This window comes from Diceros bicornis, chromosome 34, assembly GCF_020826845.1.
Source record: "Diceros bicornis minor isolate mBicDic1 chromosome 34, mDicBic1.mat.cur, whole genome shotgun sequence".
Lineage (NCBI taxonomy): Eukaryota > Metazoa > Chordata > Mammalia > Perissodactyla > Rhinocerotidae > Diceros > Diceros bicornis.
Genome location: NC_080773.1, coordinates 34,270,027 through 34,294,922, shown reverse-complemented (window position 1 = coordinate 34,294,922; position 24,896 = coordinate 34,270,027). Strand labels below are relative to the sequence as shown.

The 24,896-nt window shown below is 57.5% G+C and overlaps 1 protein-coding gene across 2 annotated transcripts; it reads right to left on the bottom strand.

Annotated features, from left to right (window-relative positions):
* Window positions 1-260: 260 nt before the first annotated feature.
* Window positions 261-19,181, bottom strand: ZNF444 (zinc finger protein 444). 2 transcript variants are annotated; one of them, XM_058530428.1, is made up of 4 exons: window positions 19,083-19,181; window positions 12,572-12,937; window positions 3,749-3,833; window positions 261-2,027 (listed from the first exon to the last, which is right to left on the bottom strand). In XM_058530428.1, the coding sequence occupies exons 1-4, from the start codon at window positions 19,146-19,148 to the stop codon at window positions 1,441-1,443; spliced, it is 1,104 nt and encodes a 367-aa protein (XP_058386411.1). In that variant the 5' UTR covers window positions 19,149-19,181; the 3' UTR covers window positions 261-1,440. The 2 variants fall into 2 exon arrangements, with proteins under 2 accessions (XP_058386411.1, XP_058386412.1); XM_058530429.1 differs by having other exon boundaries at window positions 262-2,027; window positions 19,046-19,120.
* Window positions 19,182-24,896: the final 5,715 nt, after the last annotated feature.

The window sequence follows — 24,896 nt, the reverse complement described above, 5'->3', positions numbered from 1 at the left end:
GGCCAGCCTCTGGCTACAGAGGCAAGACAGTCCAGCTAGTTGCTTTCCCAGACTCCCTTGCAGCTAGGGCATGGCCTGCCACCTGGGTTTTACTGGTCAGACGCATCAGTGTCTCCCTGGAGAGAAGAAACCAGGCCTGGACCCCAACACTGCTGAACTGAGGACGAGGGGTGGGACGGCACCCTGGAAAGGGGGCTGGCCAAGGTCTGCACTCAGCAGTGCATCACCCCTGGTGCCCCCACCTCCCCCACCGGGGGTCCCAGACCCATTGCCGCCAGGCTCCAACCCCACACCCAGCAGGAGACTGGATTCCTCTTGGCAAAATGGGCCACCCAAGGGACCTGCTGATACTGACATCTGGGGACCCACATGAAATGAGGTAACCTGCCCAAGTAATACTCCTAACAAGGGACGTGGGTACCACTATTATTTACAGATGTGGGAACTGAAGCTCAGAGAGGGGTGTGACCTTAGATTATGCAGCCAGGAAACGGTAGGGTGGAGATTCGAACCTGAGCCTGTTTGGCGCTAGGTTGGATCCCTTCTTGGAGCCTCTTTCCAGCCTCTATAAGATGCAAGTTGGGGGACTTGCTCCTGGGGCCGCCAGGTGGATTCCATGAGGCGATGGGCGAACATTTCCTGTGCCGTGTAGACGCTTGTGAAGGCTCATCTCCCATCACCTAAAGGGGGTTCCTCATCTCTAGGTTCAAGGTCAGGGAGCTGGTGCCCCAGGGCTAAGCCCAGACTCCCAGGGCCTCCTGCACGCTGGGAGGGTCCGAGGTGGGACCCGCAGGGCCCCTCCCTAGAGGCGCTCAGCTCAGGAGGGTGGCCGTCTACAACAGAACCTGGGACTCTGGGTCTGCACGCCTCATCAGTGACTTTATTACTCTGCAGATGCTGGTGAACTGTCGTCTCCGATGCACTTCCCACAGGCAGGCATCTCTGTCCATCTCATGCCTTCCTGGGTCGTGCAGGAGAGCCAGACCAAGGAGGCCACTACCAGACCCCCGACCGTCTTGTCAACCATCCCCCTCCGTTCCCCGTCCCCCCGTCTGTCCTGGGGGGGGGTGTCCTGGGGACAAGATCCAGTGCCCTTCCTCCAGCCTCCTCTGGGTCAAAGGGGCCCCGCCTGCTGCTCCCGCCCTCGCTCCTCTTCTGGGCTCCCGGTCCGCCTCGCTCCCACCCCGGGGGTAGGGAGTGGGTGGAGCGGAAGGAGGGAGGAAGGGAGGACACGTGGAGGCACCTTTTACCGAGTGGAAGGGGCTGGGAGGTCGGGAAGGGCGACAGAGGTGAGGTCTGAACAGGACAGTGAGGTTTGGGACAGAGACTTGGGAAAGCACAGAGACCATGAGGGCATGGGAAAGTCACACCAGAGGAGCCGGTGCGGCAGGAGGGCTGCGGGACGGGGGGCTGGACGGGCAGCACGGAGGGCGGCAGCGGCTACCCCAGGGGCCAGGGCGGGAAGGGCCCCCCGCCCTCGGGGCCCGCCGCCGGCGCCCCGCCCGCGCCGCCCGCCGCCCGCCCGTGGATGCGCTGGTGGCGCAGCACGTGCTCGCGGCGCCCGAAGCCCTTGCCGCACTCCCAGCAGGCGAAGGGCCGCGCGCCCGAGTGCGTCTTGCGGTGGCGCACCAGGTGCTCGCGCCAGTAGAAGGTCTTGCCGCACTCGCAGCAGGCGTGCGGCTTCTCGCGCGCGGGCAGCGGGCGCAGGGCGGGCCCGGGGCCGCCGGGGTGCGTGCCGCGGTGGCGCCGCAGGTGCTCCTTGCGCCGGAAGGCCTTGCCGCACTCGGGGCAGGCGTGCGGCTTCTCGCCCGAGTGGCTCTGCCGGTGGCGCAGCAGGTGCGCCGGCTTCAGCGAGGCCTTGCCGCACTCGGGGCAGGACACGGCGCCCGGGGCCCCCAGGAAGGCGGGCAGGCCGGGCGCGGGCGGCGCGGGCGGGGCGGGCGGGGGGCTGCCCGGCTCCTGCTTGTAGGGGCGCGCGGCCTGGGCGTCCCCCGGCGCCAGCTCCTCAGCCCGGGGGGCCGGGTCTCCTGCCGGGCAAAGGCGCAGAGTCAGGGCGGCCGGCGGCTCCGCGCAAGGCGGGGCTGGCGCGGGGCACGGCCGGGCAGGGGCAGGCGGGGTACCGGCTGTGTGACAGTTAGGAAGGGCGGCGCGGGGGCAGGCGCGGGGCCGGTTAGCGCCAGCGAACCGTTGGGGTGGGAGGAGGGTTGACTGTGGGCTTCTTCATCCCATGTCCCCTGCACAGCACAGTGCCTGGTGCACAGTAAGTGCCTAATAAATAGATGTGGGGCGTGAGAGGACAGTGGGGAGACCCGTGAATGCGCAGGAGGGCAGACTGAGGGGTGAACGGTGGGTGGGTGGCTCAGCTGACTGTATGATGTAGGACGGGGCGGGCAGGCGTCTGAGTGGGCACCCGGGTAGACGGACAGGTCGGTGTGTGTGAATGAGTAAGCTGCTCTGCGGAACTGCAGCGAGATAAGCAACCTTTGTTTCTGTTTTACACTAGGACCGGCCAAATAAAAATAACAATGGCTACCACCTATAGAGCTCTTCCAGTGTGCCCGACGGTGCGGAGCACATTCCGAGCAGCAGCTCCTCTCGGCCTCACAACCCAGCGAGCGCGGGTCTAATGCTATTACTCCGGATTATAGACGGGAGGGCAGTCTCAGAGGCCTTCCCTGCCCTGCTCGCTGCCCCAGACCAGCCTCCTGCAGGAAGTGTTCTGGAACTCCCACCCTCTCTGCCCTCTTCTCGGAGTCCCACGGGCATCCTCGGTTCTTTACCGTCGTCCCTGTTCGTCTCCTTCCCTGACGGTGTTCATTGGAACAGGACCTGTTTCCCCTGAGACCTCAGCTCCCAAGCCAGAAACAGGTTCCTCCTCTCCCTGTGGCCCTCCATCCTGCTGCCTCCGAGAGCGACCTCAGAGACGACCCTCAGGCTCCTCTGTCCTGTCCACACCACAGCCCTGCCCGAGATCAGCCCCGCCCTCTCCCACCTGCCAGACTGCACTTGTCTGCCGGCACCTGGTTCCAGGCCTGCTCCAGAAACACCTTCTTGCCTCTGGTGGACAGTGCTGGTTTCTGCCCTCCCCGGTCTGTGCCCCTTTCTTTGACCAGGTTCAACCTGGTTTCCCTTCCTCACCCCAGTGCGAGTTGTCTGCACGGAGCCGGCTCCAGCCCCAGCTCCCAGGCGGAGGGTGCCAGGCCTGGCTAATCAGAACGGAGGCCACACGCCCCGGCCACAGCAACCAGATTGGGAAGAGCATGACCCAATCGGAGCCAACAAGACATGACTCTGGGCCTTCGTGCACCTGCCGACGGCAGGACCTAGCCGAGAAATTGGGTGCAAAGGCACTGCGGTCAGACTGCCTGGGCGCCATCCTGGCTTTCTGGCACCTGATCTTGAGTGAGTTATTTCTCTGTGCCTGGGTTTCTGCAGCTACAAAATGGGGATGACAATGGCATGTACCTCCAGGGGCTGCCGTGGGATTTCAGTGACCGCAGAACCGCACCTGGCGCACACCCGCAGCCGGGACGCGTCACCGGGTGCTCGCTGTCCTGTCTGAACCCCCACTCGCTGTGCCCTCCAGGGTGGGGGCCTGAGTCATCTCCAGCCTGGTGCCCAATGCAGGGCCAGGCACACAGCAGGGACGCCAGGGACGTTCACTGAACAAAGGAATGACAGGCAAGAGGGGGATCCCCCCTCAGGCTGGGAGAGGAGAGGGGTGTGGGAAAGGGGGTGGGCTGCTCACCTAATGGAACCATCCCACCGACTTCCTTTCCAGCGCTGACCCCAGAGCCTTCTGTCACATCTCGAGGGGCCTTCATGGCTGGTCCCTGAAATGAGAGATACCACATTCCGAACTGAGAACCCTGAGCGATAGCTTCTGTTTTATCCCCGTCCCCACCACCTTCAGCCAGTCATCGAGGCCCGTCACTTGCTCTGGGGGAAGCTGGCTGCCCAGCCGGAAGATGCTCAGCCACCCACGGTGAGGCCCACGTGGCGAGGAGCTGAGGCGCCTCCAACCAGCACGTGAGGGAACGTCTCGGAGGCAGCTCCTCCAGCCCTGGGCCAGCCTTTGCGTGACCACAGCCCCGGTGACATCTTCACTGCAGCCGTGTTTGGGTCAGATCTGCCCCACATTCCTGACCCAAAGAAACTGCGTGAGATGATGTTTATTGTCTTAACTAAGCCTGGGGTGATTTGTTACACACAACAGATAACTGATACGCCCACTTTATTTTTTTTTTATTTTTTAAAGTTATTTTACTCTTATTATTCTTTTTTTTTTTAATAATTTTATTTATTTTTCCCCCCAAAGACCCAGTAGATAGGTGTACGTCATAGCTGCACATCCTTCTAGTTGCTGTACGTGGGACATGACCTCAGCATGGCCGGAGAAGCGGTGTGTCGATGCGCGCCCGGGATCCGAACCCGGGCCACCAGCAGCGGAGCGCGTGCACTTAACCGCTAACCCACGGGGCCAGCCCTGATACGCCCACTTTAAATCTTACTTGAGCTTGTTACTGCCCCTTGCAAACTCCTTGACAAGATGCAGAAGAAAAACACATAAGCGACTTGTAACTGAGAAAAAAATCAAGTAGGTTCAGAATGGAACTCTTCCAGCTCAAACGGTGGACAGCTCCTGAGCAGGACAGCGCCAGCCAGGAAGACGGAAGGCTAAAGAAAAAGCTTCAGATCCACTTGGTTCCTTTACGCTCTTGTCATTGTTCCTCAAGCTCCTGCCCCCGAGGGAAAGACCGGAATTCTTCTGGGGCAGATGAAGAAGCGCTGACTCACGACTTACACGCACCCAGCCCCCTTTCTCATCTTTCACTTGTTTCAAATGCTTTTGAAGGAAAGCAACCATTAGGGTGAAATTAGCGACGAAATTAGCAGGGAGCTTCCAGAGCCTTCCACAGAAGCACGGTGCTTGGGATCTACAGATGCTCACTTTGTCTGGTGGTGGCAGGATGGATAATTTGCATGGTCACCTCTCCACTCGGGGAGACTGTGAATTGATTCCTGACCACTGCTGCAGCTCAGGGCCGTCTTTTTTTTTTTTTTTTTTTTTTTTTTGTGAGGAGGACCAGCCCTGAGCTAACATCCAATGCCAATATTCCTCTTTTTTGCTGAGGAAGACTGGCCCTGAGCTAACATCCATGCCCATCTTCCTCCACTTTATATGGGACGCCGCCACAGCATGGCTTAACAAGCGGTGCGTCGGTGCGCACCCGGGATCCAAACCGACGAACCCCGGGCCGCCGCAGCGGAATGTGCGCACTTAACCGCTTGCGCCACCAGGCTGGCCCCGTCTTCTGCACCCCTGCCCTGGCCCCCGCCACCCCCACCAGCCCCACCTCTGGCTGGGTCCCTGCCCGGAACTGCAAGTCCACGCCACATAAGCAGCTTACGGTGTTCTGGGCGTGCCAGGCTCTGTCAAACATCCACTCTTTTGCACACGCTGTTCCCTCTGCCTGGAACACCCTCTGCCATCCCCTTTGCCCTGTCTACCTCCTGCATACCCTTCGTATGCTTCGGAAACTGACTGAGACCCTGTCTCTGCAACCTCATCCTGTCCCACTGCATTTTTTAACAGCTATATTGAGATGTCATTCATACACCACAGAATTCACCCACTTAAAATTCTTAAATACGTTTATTTTGTTATTATTTTTTTTTTTGCTGAGGAAGATTCGCCCTGGGCTAACATCTGTGCCAATCTTCCTCTTAAAATACAATTAAATGGTTTTTAGTATATTCAGAGTTGTGCAACCATCACCACAATCCATTTTAGAGTATTTGCATCACCCCCAAAATAAATCTTGAGCCATTAGCGGTCACTCCCCTTTCCCTTCCCCCAGCCCCTGGGAACCACTAACATACTTTCTGTCTCTATGGATTTGCCTATTCCAGACACCTCGTATAAAGGAAATCATGCAACACATGGTCCTCTGGTTTCTTTCACTTGTTTCACATAACGTCTTCGAAGTTCATCCAAGCTGTCGTGTGTGTCAGCACTTCATCCTTTTTATGGCTGAGTAATATTCCACTGTACGACCGTTCCACATTTTGTTGATCTACTCCCCGAGTGGCGGACGTATGGGCTGTCTCCACTTTTTGGCTATTCTGAGTGCTGCCACACTGCTGTCACTCAGACCATACGACGTACGAGTCTCGTGTGGAGGTGTCTTCATCTCTCTGGGGTGGACGCCCAGGAGTGGGACTGCAGGCTCACATGGTAGCTGTTTAAGCCTCTGGGGACCTGCAGGGTGTTATCCACCACGTTGGAAGAGGGTTCTGACTCCCGGTCCCTCTTATGACAGACGCTGAGCAAGTGAACGGATGGGCGGGTGAAAGGGTCAGTCTGTCTTCGCTCTGATCCATCAGAAAACGTTCCCTGAAGAGGAGGATCAAGATATGGGAGAGTCGAGGTGTGGGGCAGGGGTTTGGCATGAGGCCAACCAGGTCCCTGGGTGCTGCACCCACAGGCCTGCTCATGGGATCCCGAGCGGGTTGCTTCCCAGCTGGTGAAGCTCAGAGGGGCTCTGCACCCAGTCTCTCCTGAGCCCCCCCTCGGACTGGTGGATGCTGAGTGGGTGGCATGGAGTGCGCCCCAGCTCCCTGATCCTTAATGGGCTCCCGTGATCTGGGTGAGGTTGGCCCAGGTGCGGGCAGGGCGGGAGCAGGACGCATGCCCGGGGCCTGCCATCCCGGCCTCAGCTGCACCCGGTCAGCACGCCCGGGGCTGGGGACCAGGAAGCAGCACTGCCGGTTTCTCCTGGTGATTCCAGGGCAAATAAAAGCCCAAGACCTTCACCCCCTGGGGGACCCTACGGGCGTCCTGCGGGCACTCTGGTTTGGGGTCACAGACACAGGATGCTGGACTGTGCAGAGGACAAGCACCGTCCACGGGAAGATATCCACGCAGAGCGGCCACGGGGCTGAGGGCAGGGTCCTGGGCTAGGTGTCCGGGGCTCAGGGATTAGAAGCAGAAATCCAGAGCCACAGTAGTTTCTAATCCCCCTGCTGCCCCTCAACGAGCTGTGTGACCTTGGGCAAGTTGCTTGACTTCTCCGAGCCTCAGTTATCTTCATCTGTGAAGCAGGATAACAGTAACCAGTATCGACCCCTCAGGACCATGTGGCCTGGTTGAGATGCTGTGTTTTGTGCACTAAACGGTCTGTCGTGCCCAAAGACAGGTCTAGCCTTTGCCCTCAGCTCCTGGGGTGTAACGTTCAAGCCTCTGTAATATCCTGCCCGATAAGAGTGTCTCTGCTCTCCTGGGGGCCTGGGGCCCCCACATAGGTCGTGCTAACAATGGGATTGTGGGGGGGGCTTTCAGGCACGCTGCATCCACTTTACCTCCAGAGGGCCCGGAGGCTAAGGTCCACCATGGGGCGGTCAGCTGTCTACATAGCCAACCTCCAAAAAAAACCCTGGACACCAGGCTCTGGAGCCTCCCTGGTTAGCAATATCCAGTGCTGACCACACGGGCCTCCGGAAGCTCCCTGCGCCCCTCCCTCTGCTGAGGGAATCGTGTCCTTTCACTGGGCGGAACCATAACCCGAGGACAGCAGCTCTCAGCGAGTTCTCAGTCCTTCTCGTGAATTACTGAACCCGAGGGTGGTCCTGGGGACCCCCGAACTTCCAGCTGGTGTCAAAGTGAGGGTGGTCTTCGGGAGCCTGGTCTGCAGCAGTGCCCGTCCACGGCAGCTGAGACCTGAGGGTTCAAGTTGGAACTCAGTCTTGGCTCTCACTCACAGATTCAACAGCCTCACCTCATGCCTCTCAGGCCCTCTGCCGGGCACTGAGCAACAGCAGCACGGAGCCCAGCCCTCAGCCAGGGCCACACCACCAAGGAATAGCTGAACAGCTGCGTGAGGGGCTGCGATGGGGAATGACGGGGACCCTGAGAAGGGCTTGCAAGGCTGAGAGTGGCCTAGCAGCGTTCCCACCCTATCAGCCCGCCTTTGTCCTGTCCCCTCTTCCCCAGCCCCACTCTCTCTACAACCATCGCACACATCTGCTCCAACAGATTAGTGAAGAAATGAAGGGAGAGGTGAGGTCACGTCTGAGGCGAGTCTGGGAAGAGCCAGGGAGTCAGGGAGGTGCTGGAGGCCGGAGTAGAGGGAGCGAGAGCAGAAGGCGTCAGGAGGCAGCAGGTTGGCGGGGCCACATCACGCAGGCCTCCCAGGCCACATGAGGAGGTGGGACTGTTTTCTCTGCAGATTCAAGGTCTTTCTGACCCGACTCCTACAGACCTCTCAGCTTCCTGGCCTCCAGGAGGCCCGCCTCCACCTCCCCCGGCCGACCACAGGCCTCGCTCACCTCCGCATGTTCTAGCCCCTGCCTCGTCCACCACAGCCAGGAAGGGAATTCTCTCAGCCCCTAGAACCTGAGTAGAGTCCTTAGAACCATGGAGACTCGCTTGTTGCTAGTGGGATCACCAAATGGCACGGCCAGCTCGGAAAGCAGTTTCTTATAAATGAAATACACTTGCCGCGGAACCCAGCCACCCGCCATTGGGTGTCCACCCCGGATAAACGAAAGCTTGTGTGCACAGACACCTCTGCCCGGAGAGTGAGAGCGGCTCCATTCAGTCACCAAACACTGGAGACCACGTGCCTTCCATGGGGAAGGAGAGACAAGCCGTGCCGCACCCGGGCCGGGCTGCGGGATTCTCCACAGTGAAAAGGAACCAACTGTGGACACAAGAGGCGACACGGGCGAATCTCAGAAGCACCGTGCTGAGCGAAAGAGCTGGTCCCAAAGGTTGCACACTGAGTCCACGGACGACATTCCATGAAGACGGGGTGGGGTGACTGAGGGGCGACTCGAGGGAGCGCTTTGGAGTGACAGCACAGTTCCCCATCCCGGCTGTGGCGGTGGTTACAAGCACGTGTCGTGTTAAAAACGCAAAGAGCTGTACATCCTAAAAAGAGTTAAAACAACACTGAAGCCGAGGCCCCTCCCGCCCATGAGCACGGACTCAGACGCTGAGTGTGGGGTCTGGGAACCAGTGGTTTTTAAAGCTCCCGGGTGTTGTAACATGCAGAGGGGTCGCGAACACCGCCTCACACCCGCTCATGCGCCTGCACCAGGCTGTCCTCATCTCTCTCCTTCCTCGGCGCATCAGCGAAAGCTCGGCTGGGGCCAGCAAGGACCCAGAGACCAGAGAAACCCTAATGGAGGCGGCCTCTCCCAGCCTTCAGCTCCTGTGCACACTGCACACTCGGAGCTCAGCGGCATAGCGCTGGGTTATTATTGCTCTTTTCTACTTCTACTTAAAATACTTTTATATCATTACCAGAAATGGAAAAACAGTATTAGAGAGAGATGCCATGGAAAATTCGACACAGTGACACAAAACAGTGTCCCTCCAGTCTACCAATCCCCCGGAAGGTCCGAGCCCAGGCCTGCTCTGACTGCACAGGGACAGAAGCGAAGGTGAGAGGCGATGAGGACACCCCGGCAGCAGGCGGGAGCTGCTCCTGAAGCAGCCAGGGGAGGAACGGGAGCCATCCAACCCCACGCTGATTCTAACGCTGAGTTCCCACACCCCCTCCCATGTGTCCTGCGTCTACCCACCTTGTGGGAGACAGAACAAGGCAGCCCCCAAGGACCCGCATGTCCTGATCTCCAGAACTTGTGACTGTGGGACCTCACGTGGCAAAACGGACGGGACTTTGCAGATGTGATTAAATTAAGGATCCTGACGTGGGAGACGATGCTAGATTACCCAGATGTCATTACGAGCGCCCAATGTCATCACGAGGGTCTTTTTAAGTGAAAGACAGAGATAAAAGGGTCAAAGTCAGAGGAGGGGATGTGATCACAGAAGCAGAGGTCAGAGTGACATGCTTTCAAGACGGAGGAAGGGACCACGAGCCAAGGAACACGGGTGCCTCTAGAAGCTGGAAAAGGCAAGGGAATGGACCCTCCCCTGGAGCCTCCAGGAGGAGCCAGCCCTGCCAACACCTCGGTTTTAGCCCAGTGAGACCCACTTCGGACTTCTGACCTCCAGACTTCTAAGAGAATAAATCCGTGTTGTTTTAAGGCACCAAGTTTGTGGTGATTTGTTACAGCAGCGAGAGGAAACTCATACGAACGACTCTGGGAAACAATGACCTGGAGAGGCATCCCGGGCAGCAGAGTGTGTGAGGAGGCGGCCGTGAGGGGAGGAAATCAAGGGGTGAGCCACGTCCCAGGACATGAGAGGGGGGAGTGTTTCAGGGGAGCCGGAACTGGAGAGGGGCACGCTAGGTGAGAAGAGAGACAGAGACTGCTGGATTGGGCAATGCAGGCCACTGGTGGCCTCCACGGTAACTGTCCTCTCGGAGGAAGGGTGGACGCCGCGCTAGAGAGGCTGAGGGTCTGCTCTCTGCCTCACGGGGGCACTGCCTTCTCCAGAGCTGCGTCCCCAGCACCCGCAGGTGCACCATAGGCATTTGTGGTGAACGTGTCTTTCTGACTCCTCACCCCCACCGTCTGCCTGCCTCCAACCTCGTGTTGCTTACTCACCCCCCTCACTCACTAGCCTCTCCACCCACCCCAGGGCCTTTGCACTGGCTGCTCCTGTGGCCCAGTCACTCTTCTCCCGGGTCTCTGCATGGCTGGCCGCTGCTCATCGTCAGCCATGAGGCTGCCGAGCACTCGAAATGTGACGAGCCACGGGTGGAAACGGTAATCACTGGGATACACTGAGTTCAATAAGGCCAGATATTCAAACTAAATCCACCTGTTTCTTTTTACCTTTTTTTTCCCACGACTACTTGAACGTTTAGGATTACAGATGTGGCTCACGTCATATTTCTCATGGAGAGCGCTGCTCTAAACCAGGGGTCAGTAGGCTTTTCCTGGAAAGGGCCAGAAAGTAAAGGTTTTCGGCTCTGCAGGCCATCTGGTCTGCATCTGACTGCTCAGCTCTGCCCTGTGGTGGAAGTGGCTACAGGTAATGCAGACACGAACGGCATGGCTGTGCACCCCCCAAAGTTCTGTCACGCTCTACAGGAACTGGGGGTGGGCTGGGTTTGGGGCACAGGCTGCAGACAGCTGACCCCTGGTGTAAAGAATTTAACCTCCCCAAAGAGAGGTCTGCCCTCAACTCCTGGGAGGCGACCTCGAAGCCCTTGTTGTGTCCTGCCTGACAGAGCATGTGTCTTCACTGTGACAAACCATAACCCTGAGCACGGTGGCTTCCAGTGAGTCCTGAGTGCTGCTACGGAATTGTCAAAACTGAGGGTGGTCTTGGGGCCCCAAACTTGCAATGAATGTCAGAAGGAAGGCGTCTTGTGCACTGCACTGCTGTCCAGCTCTCACACCTGCTCTAAAGCACCCCACTCTCGACCACAGCCTGTTCTCAGGGTTCCGTGGTCCTTGTTTCATCTGTCTGCTTCTGTGTGGAGCATCATTCCCACAGCTGAGGACCAGCGGCCTCCAGAGAGCAGACGGGAAGGCCACAAGGGGCAGGCCTGTCTCCAACCACGGAGAGGGACCACGGGGAGGGACCACGGGAGGGACGACAGAGAGGCACCACGTGGAGGGACCACGGGGAGGGACCACATGCAGGCACCATGGGGAGGCACCACGGGGAGGGACCCCGGGGAGGCACCAGGGGGAGGGACCACACAGAGGGACCATGGGGTGCGACCACAGGGAGGCACCACGCGGAGGGACCACGTGGAGGCACCATGCAGAGGGACCACGGGAAGGAAGACAGGGAGGCACCACGGGGAGGGACCACGTGGAGGGACCACAGGAGGGACCATGGGGAGGGACCACAGGGAGGCGCCACACGGAGCGACCACGGGGAGGGACCACAGGGAGGGACCACATGGAGGCACCACGTGGAGGGACCACGTGGAGGGACCCCAGGGAGGCACCACGGGGAGGGACCACGTGGAGGCACCACATGGAGGGACCACGGGGAGGAACCCCAGGGAGGCACCACACGGAGGGACCACGCGCAAGCACCATGTGGAAGCACCACTGGGAGGGACCACGTGGAGGCACCACGCGGAGGGACCACGGGAGGGACGACAGGGAGGCACCACGGGGAGGGACCACAGGGAGGGACCATGGGGAGGGACCACGTGCAGGCACCATGTGAAAGCACCACGTGGAGGGACCATGGGGAGGTACCACATGGAGGGACCACAGGAGGGACCACAGGAGGGACCCCAGGGAGGCACCACGGGGAGGGACCACGTGGAGGCACCATGTGGAGAGACCACGGGGAGGGACCCCAGGGAGGCACTAGGGGGAGGGACCACAGGGAGGGACCACGTGCAGGCACCATGGGGAGGGACCACGCGGAGGGACCATGGGGAGGCACCCCAGGGAGGCACCACGGGGAGGGACCACAGGGAGGGACCATGGGGAGGGACCACGTGCAGGCACCATGTGAAAGCACCACGTGGAGGGACCATGGGGAGGTACCACATGGAGGGACCACAGGAGGGACCACAGGAGGGACCCCAGGGAGGCACCACGGGGAGGGACCACGCGGAGGCACCACGCAGAGGGAACGTGGGTACGCGAGGGCCCCCTCCTGGCCACCCCGCCCGCTCACCCAGAGCTCCTCCAGCAGGGCCACGGCCTCCTCGCCGCTCTGGGGCCCGCGGCTGCACACCCAGGCCTGGATGTCGGCGGGGAAGGCGCTCAGGAACTGCTCCAGCACCAGCAGCTCCAGCATCTGCTCCTTGGTGTGCACCTCAGGCTGCAGCCAGTCCCGGCAGAGCGCGCGCAGCAGGCCCAGCGCCTCGCGGGGGCCCGGCGCGTCGCCCAGGTGGAAGTGCCGGAAGCGGTGCCACGGCGAGTCCAGGGCCAGGCCCTCGGCAGCCCGCTGCTCCTGCTTCACGGGCGGGGGCGGCAGGACCTGCTGTGGGGGGGCCGGGACTTCCATGGGGGCCGGCGAGCCCAGGCGGGACAGCGGCACCTGTGGGGAGGGAAGGTCAGCATGGTGAGAGCCCAGCTCTGTCATTCCGGAATCTTCCGCCTCCCACCATGAACTGGATGAGAGAACAGGGGTGCGGGGTCTGGAACCACACGGCAGCATCCCCACTGAGGAGCGGACTGACCTGGAGTAAGTGAGGTCGTCTCTCAGTGCCTCAGTTTCCCTCCTGTAAGACGACGCGCTCGCTGCCTTGTGTGGCCGGGGGGGAGGGCTGCCTGAGAAGGAGCCTGTGAGGAGCTGCCCTCGGTGCCCACATACAACAGGTGCCAAAGCAGGGGGATTATGATCCCCCTGCTGGGACGGACGGGTCCAAATCCTGGCTCTGTCCCTCTCTGCGGGGGAACCTGGGCACCCCTGTCCCTCAGTCTCCCCCCACGGCTTTGTTGTGAGGATTAAACAAGAAAACACACACAAGGGCTTTACAGCAGGGCCTGGCCCGTAGCAAGTGCTCAACAAATGAGAGTTATCAGCAGCAACATCAGTATCACAACCGCTCTGCCCCAACCAGATACCAAACCCTAAGTCCCCGCGGCAGACACTTTAGGATGCCTCCTCAAAAGCGACCCTCCAGTCTTCCTTCCCAACTGCTGTGGACTGAACCGTGTCCTCATATTCAATACGTTGAAGCTCTAACCCCAGTGTGACTGGATTTCGAGACGGGGCTGTTAGGAGGTGACTGGGATTAAATGAGGTCATAAGGGTGGGTCTGAATTGGTAGGACTGGTGGCCTTGTAAGGAGAGGAAACGCTTTCTCTCTCTGCCACATAAGGACACAGCGAGAAGGCGGCCATCTGTGTGCCAAGAAGGGGTCTCTCCAAAAACTGACCCTGCCGGCACCTTGATCTTGGACTTCCAGCCTCCAGACCGTGAGAAATCCCTGCGTGTTGCTGAGCCGCCCCGTCTGTGGTGTTGTGTTCTGGCGGCCGAGCTGCCCGAGACACTAACGGGCCCCAACCACGTCTGGGCACTGGGCAGTGTGGCACATTGCAAGAGTCCCCACATTCTTTCTCCATTGTCCTTTTGGTAACACCCCAGCCCCCCGAGGAAGCTGGTGCCCCCCAAGTCCTTCTCCCCCTGCCTGAAGGAGGGAACACAGACGCGGCAGTGGCCTCAGTTACAAGGCTGACACAAGAGCCCAGAGCAGTGGTTCTCAACCAGGAACCCCTGGATATGTCAGGGGACATTTGTGATTGCTGGACGGGGGCAGGGTGAGTGGTGCTGCTGGCGTCCAGCGGGTGGAGGCCAGGGACGCTGCTAAGGACCCTACAGTGCACAGGCTGGCCCCATGGCAAAGAGGGATCCAGCCCCAAATAAACCCTGGTCTAGAACCACAGTCCTCGAATAGTCTGGGGACCCCTGGGGATCCCCGAGATCCTTTCGGGGGGTACTGAGGTCAGAACTGTCTTCCTCATACACGAAGACATCATTTCCTGTGCCACCCTCGTTCTCTCCTGGTCGTACACTGGGGTCTCCCAGAGGCTGCCTGGCCCCAGGCTGAACACAGAAGCAGACACGAGAGCCCAATTATCTTCTTTTAAGTCAGACACTGAAGAGATTTGCAAAAAAAAAGATGCCACATTTCCAATTTTTCATTTTGGAAAATGTGCTTATTCTTCATATGAAAAATGTTATTTATGTTAACCTATGAAGAGCTGATTGCTGCTATTTCTAAATGCATTAGTACTTTGGAATTTTCTCGGCCTTAATTTCTAGCATAATACGCACCCATGGCTACAACTCCCATAAACAAAAGCGTTTTGGGGTCCTCAACAATTTTTTATTTTTAATTTATTTTTTCCCCCCAAAGCCCCAGTAGATAGTTGTATGCCATAGCCGCACATCCCTCTAGTCGCTGCACGTGGGACGCGGCCTCAGCATGGCCGGAGAAGCGGCGCACCAGTGCGCGCCCGGGATCCGAACCCGGGCCGCCAGCAGTGGAGCGCACGCACCTAACCGCTAAGCCACAGGGCCGGCCCCCTCAACAATTTTTTAAGAGTATAAAGGGGTCCTGGGGTCAAAAACCCTTGAGCACCCACACCTGCAGCCTGTCTTTTTTTTTTTTTTTTTTTTTTTTTTTTGTGAGGAGATCAGCCCTGTGCTAACATCCGCCAATCCTCCTCTTTTTTTGCTGAGGAAGACGGCCCTGGGCTAACATCTGTGCCCATCTTCCTCCACTTTATATGGGACGCCGCCACAGCATGGCTTGCCAAGCAGTGCGTCGGTGCGCGCCCGGGATGCGAACCAGCGAACCCCGGGCCGCCGCAGCGGAGCGCGCGCACTTAACCGCCTGCGCCACCGGGCCGGCCCCCAGCCTGTCTTTTTAATAAAGTTTTATTGGCGGGTGGCCAGGCCCACCTGCTCTGCACCATCCACGGCTGCCTCTGAGCTCCAGCCGCAGACACAGGACGGCCTGCGAGGCTGCCCGCCTGGCCAGGGATGTTTACTCTCTGGGTCTTTCCAGAAAACGTCTGCTGAGCCCTGACTTGAAGGACAGTGGAAGAACAAGACAGGAGGGACCCTGGAGGACCCTGTGGGGAGTGACACTGATGCATTCTAGAATGCCTCTGGACTGTCACGTGAGAAAATGGTAAGTTTTCCTATCTTATTTGAGCCGCTGTATTTTGGGGTCTCTGTTGCAGCAGCTTGGCCTCGACGGTAACAACTACAGGACGGGTCCCCTGCCCACAAGGCAGGGGCGGACACGGGCTCGGGCTCCAGCCAACGAGACTGAAGAGGAAGTCTGCGTTTGGATGCCTTTTCTCTCCATACAAGTGTCTACCCAGGGCCCCTCTGTCTGGAGCTCTTCCCTGCGGGGGAAGAGGAGCGCGTGGCACCCCACAGCCACGCTGTGACCGTTTGAGGAAAATAGAAGAGACACAAGCTCGGGCTCTGCCTGCAACGTCCCACTAAACCCGTCCCAGGAAAGCCCACTCCGCGCTTCTTGTCACATAAAAGCGAAGAACCCCAGGTGGCCGGGCCTGCTGTCACCCGCAGCCGAGAGCACTGCGAACGGACGGCGCCACACACTCTCACATCTCATAGACCGTCACCTCCACGTCACCCCGCGGAGCTACAACGATGACACGGGGGACAGTTCACTTACTGGGCGCTGTGCCCGGCAGCAAGTGAGTGCTCTGCAGACACCTCTGGGTCTTCCCAGCGGCCCTCTGCAGGGAGGGCCCGCGGCCAACCCCCTTTCACAGGAGGCTTCGAGTGACAGAGCTGAAACGGCCCCGGACTGCCTGAGCCCAAAGCCCCCGCTCCCGACCACCGTGCGCCATTAACCACAGACGCGCCATTAACCACAGACGCCATCTCACTCCTGGGACAGCTGCCACAAGCCCCCTCGGCGTCGCCCTGCTCCCACGCCGGCCGCCCTAGAGTCACATCACCCCACGGCAACCAGAGTGATTTTTTCCTCAGTGTAAATCACATTATGTCACCTCCCTGCTCCAGACCCTCCGACTGCTTCCTGTGGTACTCAAATAAAAACCCAAACCCCTTGCTCTGCCCAGGTCTGCACCTGCCTACCTTTCTCCTCTCTTACCCTTCCCTCCCGGCTCCTGCACTCCAGCCACACTGGCTCCTATTTATCCTCTCAGATTTAAGGCTGGTCCTACCTCAGCGCCTTTGTACCTGCCACTCTCTCCCTCCCCCGATCCTCACTCAGCTGCCCCCTTCTCATCATTGACGCCACGAGGCAATTCTTCCCTCCTTGGAGAGCCTCCCCAAATCATCCAAGTAACGTAGCATCCACACACCATTCCCAGTAGTTGCTATCACGTCACTGATTAATTTTCTTTTTAGCATTTAACAATACCTGGCATTATTGTATTTCTGTGCTGTCTTCCCTCACAAGAACTTAAGCCTCACGAGGGCAAGAGACCACATACACAGAGCCGAGCACGCTGGTTGGCACGCAAAGAAAATTGACAGGATGATCAGTCCTATGAGATTAGTATACTGCCCCCATTTTGCAGATGGAAAAAGCGAAGGCATCTTGCCCAAAGTCACCCAATGAATAAGAGGCAGAGCCTGAATTCACACCCGTGTCCGTCAGGCTCCAGAGCTGGTCTGCAGCATCAACTCCACCCATCCATCCCTCCCCTTAAGGACTGACTAGCCCAGGAGCAGCAGGGAAGGCTTCCCAGAAGATGTGGTCCACAGCCGAGTCTCGAAAGATGCACAGAAGCCTGCTCTGCCGTGAGAAAGATCCCTCTGGGACAGGAGTGGAATCTGAGGGAGCGAGGCCTCGGGCATTAAGCTGAAGGGCCCTGCAACCTCAGGGAGGAGCACAGGTCCCCGCGTTCCCGCCTGTCCACAGCGAACTCCTCAGGGCAGGTGCGCAAGGGCTCTTCTCTGGGTCCTGGGGTCACTCAGCCCAGGGTCTGCCCCAAGAAAGCACATACTAAGTGACAGGTAAGGTCATTCCACAGTGTAAACCAACGCTATCATCCAGTGAGGGTCCAGGCCTTCTGTGGCTGCCACAGCGCCCTGTGCTGCCTCCACGAAAGCACCTGTAACACTCCTCGGTCTGTCAGTGTCCTGTAGCATTGTCGTGCCCAGCCAGGCACTGTGGGGGCCTCAGGAGACGGCCACTGAGTGGCATCTGTATACAGTGCCCCACTCAACGCTCCCAACAGCCCTGTGAGTTGGGGAGATGGATCCCACCGTGGAGGAGAAATGGACACTCATAGAGTGACAGAGGCAGGATTCAAACCCGGAACTGTATGACTCCAGAGCCCACGCTGGTTCCACCCAGCACGCGTGTTGGATTAATTAAACGGTTAAGAGATGGGCTCTGGAGCTTGGCTGCCTGGCTTCAGCTTTCAGCTCTGCCATTTATCCGCTATGTGACCTTGGACACGTGACCTGCCCTCTCTGAGCTTAATTTCCCCATCCGTAATACAGGACTAGTAATATTAGCTCCTTCCCCACAGGGGTTACTGGGAGCATGAATCAGAAGTGGCCCAGCATCGAGTAAGCGCTGAATGGAGACCTGTCTATTCCAGGGTCTCCTAACCTGGCACTAGCCATATTTGGGGCTGGATAACTCTGTGTTGTGGTGGCTGTCCTATGCTTTTTTAGCAGCATCCCTGGCCTTTTTCCACCAGATGCCAGTAGTATCACCCCAACTGTGACAACCAAAAACGACTCCCAATATTGCCACGTGTCCCCCGGGGGGCAAAATCGCCCGTGGTTGAGAGCCACTGGTGCACGGGACAAATATTTACTCAGCACACAAGGGCTCTGGAGCAAATCCCAGCTCTGCCACCTACCAGCTATCTGTCCTTGGACAAGGTACAATGGGACCTTTCACACACTTAATCTCCACTCCTGGGCAGTAAAATGGGGGAGCAAATCATACGAACCCAAGAGTCATCGGAAGAATTCAAGATATAAGGAAAACAAAGATGCTGAGGGCACGAAGCAAGCCCTCATCCAGGGTTAGCGTTTAAACGATTGTTACTTTCTGAGGTGCTCCGCATACGCTATTAACAAAGCAAGCACACGCACTGAAATCTAACTATAAATCGGAATAAGCATTAAAAGAGTAAATAAAGAAGGGTGATTCGATGCTGACACGGGTAGAGGTGGGGAGGGGGCAGCTTCTGGTGATGCTCACAGCAGACACAGCCTCGAAATACTGTACACCCATTAACGAATTTAATCCTCTGCAACAAGCTAATAAAGTGGGTACTCTTCATCAAAAGGAAGAAAGAAAACAAGACAACCTTATCCTCAGGCATCTCACAACTCCATTAAAATGAAGTGTGACTGCACTTGTAAAAGCGGCGCACAGAACGAACAACCTGCACCCCATCTACGCCAAGACGACGACCTTCCCCCAAAGCCGCTGCCCGCAAGCAAGCCTTTCCGACGGGGTCGGTCCCGGCGCCCCCAGACTCCTCGCAGGGCCCAGCCCCTCCCCTCCCCTCCCCCTCCCCCCCGTTCTCTCTCCCATCCCTCTCCCCTCCCTCCCCCTTCACCCCAGCCCCCTTCTCATCCCCCCTCCTCCACCCCTCCTCCCCAAGGCTCGTCCAACCGCCCCCCCTCCAATCCCCCCCCCCCCCGTCCCCTCTCGCTCACCTCACTCTCCCAGGCGAGGTTCCCCCAAGCCCCTCACCTTTTCGCACATGCGCACAAAGCTCGCCGGGACTCCATGCCCCGGCAGGCTTTGCGCCAAACTCATCCGTCCCCCTCCCCCCAACCCTCCGAGACCGAGTCGCCTGTACCGCCCAACAAAGCTGCCCGCCACCCCACCGACCTTAAGCGGAACTACATTTCCCAGTAAGCATCGCGGCAAAGATGGCTTCCCATTGGCCCGCGCCGTGCCGACAGAACACGTCTCTCCCCATAGGGCTGTGCCAGCGCTAGAACTACATTTCCCAAGATGCGTCGAGGGCTGCCAGCGACCTATTGGCCCTCGCAACCATGGCCTCTCAGCCCGCCAGGTTTCGGACTACATTTCCCATAATGCACGCGGGGACGTCCCAATGGCCCGCGCGCGGGCATCGGGCATGCGCAGGCGCGCCGACGGGGAGGGGGTGGGCCGAGGGAGAGAGAAGGAGGAGCGGCGTTGTCGTGGAGACCGGAGGAGGCTGTGCGCTGGCGGCACTCGGGAAATGGGGCCTCCGGAACCCGAGGAGCGGGCGGGCGAGGAGGAGGGGCCCGGGCCAGAGCTGTCCGCCAATCGGGGCCTGCGGCGTGCGTCTCCTAGACAAGCAGGTCACATTTCACCCCCTCCTAAACCCGAGCAGAACCCACAAGGTCCGAAGTTGGGGCGGGATCCGGACGCGAGCGGGCCGCCGGGTCCGAGGGAGCGTGGCCCAGGCGCCCTGCTCTGCCTGTGTGAACCTGGCACACGGTTTCTGGCCTCAGTTTCCCCTCCTGGGAATCGGACAAGACGACTGCCTCAGTTTCCCCATCTCAGAAACGGGAAGAAGATTCGGTTCTCAGAGCGGAAAGACATCTGAGAGATGAGTTGACGCTCCCTATCCAGACGGTTCCAGGCCGGATGGCGGCCCACACAAGCCCAGTGGACCCCGGGTGGGCCTCGGCCGGTCCACACCTGTTTCCTCCTCCGCATCAGGGGTGAGAATGAGGCCGCCCCCGCCCCGCCGCCACCTCCCCGACCGGTGTGAAGACGAAGCGTGACCGTGGCCGGCACAAAACAAGCATTCATTACAGGGACAACAACTTTCCCCAGGTTTGGGTTTCACAAGCGGTTAGTGGCTGAGTCAGAACTTCCTGCCCCCGACCCGGTGAAAGCCACCCGCCTTGTTGTGGCCTGACCTGCCCGGCCCACCTCTCTCCCCCCTGCCTGGTGTGTTGCGGCCACAGCGGCCTCCTTTCTGCTCCGAGAACCGCCGACCTGGTTCCCACTCACGTCCGACGGCCCCCTTGACGTCTCCACTTGGGTTTTCTACCAGGCATCTCAAACCTAAGGTGGGCAGAAGAGAATTTTATGGCCCCCTCCCACCAGCAAAGAAACTTGCTTCTTCCCGGTACTCTGCCATCTTAGAAAATGAATCCGTCAGTCACCCAAACGTCCAGACCCACCGTGGAAGGGTCGCCCTCCATTTAACTTTCCCATCACCCCTTCCACATCCATGGTGAGCAGTCCTGTTAGCTCTGCCTTCCAAATAGAGTCAGCCATTGTCCGCTTCTCTGGCGTCCACCGCTATCACCACTTCCCGCTTGGCCAGGTGCCTGCAGTAGGGGACAAGGTTCCCCAACGCCGCTTTCCCTCATGAGCATCGTGCTCCGCCGCGTGGGCCTAACGTTCCTCTAACAGCGGTTCTCAAAGTTAGGTCCCCAGACCAGCTGCAGAGCATCCCCTGGGGGCCGTTAGAAATGCAAATTCTTGGCCCCTGTCTCAGACCCACTGAGTTGGCAACTCTGGGGAGGGGGCCCGCACTTTGTTTTAACAAGCCCACCGGGGGATTCTGATGCACACTCGTGGCCTCCGTGCATTCCCCCCACACACCCCCTGCACATTAGAAGGGGAAACACTTCACAGGGGTCTTGCAAGGATTCTTGAGTGAGTGCCTGCAAAGCGCTTAGAACACTGCCCGGCAGAGTAAAGGGTGGATAAACATTAGTTGTTTTTTACTTTACCTACAGCTGAGTAGCTAATAAAAGCAAGCCCAACCCAGATGCAAAGTTGAACCCTCCCTCCGTGTAATGAAAGCAGCTTTCTTTACCATAGATTGTCCTCTTCTCATCACTTGTCCAATTCACGTGTACTGGGCACCTGTTATATGACAGGGGCTGGGCAGGCGCGGAGGAGACAGGGGTGGACAGTGCAAACAGAATCCGTATCCTTCAGAGTGTAGGGCACTGCACAGTGGGGGTGTCAGGGTTCAGAACGCCACCCAGACTAGCCAGCTTTGAGACCCTGGGCAAACCGGTTAATTGGTGTCGTCATCTGAAATGGTGATGATACAACGCTCAGAGTTGTCCAGGAATAATGAGGACCCATTAAGGGGCCAGTGCTCGGTGGTCAGCCTATCGTGAGGCTCTCCTTGCCCGAGACTGGCTCAGGCTCAGGTGTGGGGCACCATTCTGGCCAAGGAGATGTGAAGGATTTGTGGGGCACGAGAGATAGAGGAACCTGGTCCTCCGAGGCGTGGTTGAGCTGCTGAATTAACCCACCCTCGCTGGGGCTTCCTTACCTCCAGGCTTCTCTCTGCGTGAAATAATAAGTCCCCTGAAGCCTTTTCAAGTCACGTTATCTGCTCTCAAAACCAAAAGTGACAAAACTCACACACATATCCAGGGCCAGTTTCATAGTCTGCAACCCGTATAGTTGCACGGGACCCCACGCTCAGTTTAATGCTCTCCTGTGGCCATCTCAAAATGCTTAATATCTTTTTTTTTAAACGTGGGGCTCTGCATTTTCACTCTGCACTGGGCCCCATAGATTACGTAGCTGTTCACGTACACATCACCTGGATGACTTGCGCAGTGGAGTCTGCACACCATCGCTTTTCCTCCAGCATTGAAGTGTACCCTAAATATTGGTGAGGAATGGAATGAAGAAATGACTCCCTGGAACACCGTCCCTCTGCTTCTCTACCTGGTAACATCGCACACCCCTCAGTGATCACTTCAGATGCCGCCTTCTCCAGGAAGCCTTCCCAGACCACCCCCACCTCAATCAACCTGGACGAAGCACCTCATCTGCGCTTCCACAGTGCCCTTTCTCTCTCCGTTTCACGCTCAGACCATTTTTTTTGTGACTGGCTCGCCCACCTTCTGGTGAGCAACTCAGTAACAGAGACTCAGTGGTTGCCAGCTCCCAGCTTGGAGCCTGCCCATGAAGGAGTAAATAAAGATGGAAGGAAAGTGGCTCTTAGCCGACTCCCCAGGCCCGAGGGCAAGAATTCCTTTGGCAGCAGATGTAGCCCATACTCCACCGAAGCTTCTTGGCTGCTTTGTAGCACCGCTATAATTATTACTCAAAATAATAATTAACGTTTTCTCTTTGTATGGTGCTTTAAAGCAGGGAGATGCTCCAGGGCAGGGAGGGGGGTTTGGTTCATCTCTGGGTCTCTAGCCCCTGGCACCCGGAGGCTCAGATAATGTTTATTGGATAAATGGATTATGGATGAGCAGCTGAACGTGAGAGGGGACGAGTCCTGGGGTGAGCAGGTGGCACGTCTGTCAGTCTGCACCCCACAGGGAGGGCTCCTGGAGGGCTGGATTTGAGCGTAACTCATCTTCGCCAGGCCTCAGGAAACACTCAATGAATAATTATGAATCAATTGCTTAATGATAGGCTCACACTGCCCATTATGTTATTCCAGGCTCACACTTCACCCTGAGAGACAGCAGAGCGGATCAAAGCATCAGCCCGTTTTACAGCCAGTGCCAGTGAGGCTCAGCAAGGAAAGTGCACTTTCCCCACATGACGCAGCACGAGAGAGGCGGGGGTGGGGCTAGACCTGGGTTTTATGACCAGCAGTGGGTGTGATGAGCCTCCTTTCCAGGAGGTCCCGAAGCCCCAGCCCAGCCCAGGCGGCGGTGCTCCACTGGCCAGGACGCCCTCTCCCCTGGACGCACAGAGAGTGAGCAGAGCCTATGCAGGAGGGGGTCAAACAGAGATTCATTGTCTCACAGCTCTGGAGGCTGGAGGTCCAAGATCAGGGTGTCAGCAGGGTTGGTTTCTCATGACTATTAATTTGGGGATAACAAATTTTAGCAGAGATGAATTCGTAGATATGGAATCCACATATAATGAGAATTGACATTTTTTTAAAGATGACTTTTAATTCCATTTGTCAAGAGAGAATCCCACCCAAACCTGAAAATAACATGATTAAGCATGAAATACGGGTCGCTGTGTTCAGTGGCCTTTTCCCAGGGCCCCTTATTCTGGGATCCTGAGGACCTCGTGTGATGTTGGGTGTCCTTCCACAGAGGCTGCGGGGGTTTGAAGGCTCCCTCCACCACGTGGTGCGGCCTCAGGAGGGAGGCAGCCTGAGTCCAGGGCGAGGCCCCTCACCTCCAGTGGCTCATCTGGGGAGCCGGGGAGATGCCAGCTCAGAGGTGGAACCAGCAACCCAAACATCTGACATGGTGTGATACCATCAGGAAAATCCACCTGAGAGAAGTAAACGTTTGTTTCAAAATGAACTGCAGCAACAAGAAGAGAGGCGTTCCTTAAAACCTCATAACCACCTGGAATCATGCTGAACTTTTTATAGCTCTGAGAACAATTCGCCACCGGCCCGAGGAGAAAAGTGTAACAGGTTTTACAGTTTTTGTTTGTTTACACCAACCGATGCCGCTTACTACCTCTCGTTAATTTTCTCATGATGTTTTGTAGCTGCCAGAGCAGGTCGCTTGAAGGGAACTGAAACCTAAGGGGTCATAATATGTTTTTCTTATGCAGTAATAAGGATCATAATATATTTTGTAATTAAATTTATTAAAAGCTTATTAAATTAGCTTTATCATCAAGGAGGTCTTGGAGTTTTTGTTTTAGTTATTTTTTGGTCAATATTTTTCTCCTTGGGTGTCAAGAGTTTGAGAGAATAGGAAGTGCAATGTATAACCAATTCAGTCTCATTTGAGGATTTTTATTCTTTTTTCATGTGTGTGAGGAAGATCAGCCCTGAGCTAACATCTGTCGCCAATCCTCCTCTTTTTGCTGAGGAAGATTGGCCCTGGGCTAACATCCGTGCCCATCTTCCTCCACTTTATATGGGACGCCACCACATTGACAAGCGGTGGTTGGTGCTTGCCGGGGATCCGAACCTGTGAAACCCGGGCCAGCGAAGCGGAGTGCACGCTCTTAACCGCTACACCACCACCACCGTGCAGCCCTGGGATTTTTATTCTTTAGCAGATGTAGTCAGAGAAGTGCTTTTATGAGACAAATATTTCCTTCTTAAAGATGAAATGCATATATTTGTGCTTTCATGTTTCCTTCAGAAAGGGAGTTGCCATGGTCTGAATATTTGCTTCTTCCCAGAATTCATGTTGAAATCCTAATGCCGTATGCGATGGTATTAGGATGTGAGGCCTCTGGGAGGTCATTAGGTCATGAGGTGAAGCCCTCGTGCGTGGGGTTAGTGTGTATAAAGGAGACCCCAGAGAGCCTGCTAGCCCCTTCCACCATGTGAGGACACAGCGAGAAGGCGCCAGCTATGAACCAGGAAGGGGGCCCTCCCCAGAAGGTGACCGTGCTGGAGCCTTGATCTCGGACTTCCAGCCTCCAGAACTGTGAGCAATAAATTTCTGTTGTTGATAAGCCATCCAGTCTGCGGTGTTCTGTTAGAGCCGCCCGAACGGACTAAAACAAGAGTGGGGATTGGAATCCTTGAGATTTGTGCAGAGTGCATGGAGTGGCCAAAGACCTGGGTCATAAAATTCTACAGTGTCAGGGCCACAAGGGGCTTTCAAGGAAGCTCCAAGCAGTGACAAGAGTTTC

What these genes read in the sequence shown, in the direction of transcription:
- ZNF444 (XM_058530428.1), bottom strand. Translation starts at nt 19,148, where the DNA reads ATGAGTTTGGCGCAAAGCCTGCCGGGGCATGGAGTCCCGGCGAGCTTT. An exon ending in TTGTGCGCATGTGCGAAAAG is followed by an intron (nt 12,938 to 19,082) that starts GTGAGGGGCTTG and finishes CCCTCCCCACAG; the next exon opens with GTGCCGCTGTCCCGCCTGGG. An exon ending in CGGTGGGATGGTTCCATTAG is followed by an intron (nt 2,028 to 3,748) that starts GTGAGCAGCCCA and finishes TTTGCCCGGCAG; the next exon opens with GAGACCCGGCCCCCCGGGCT.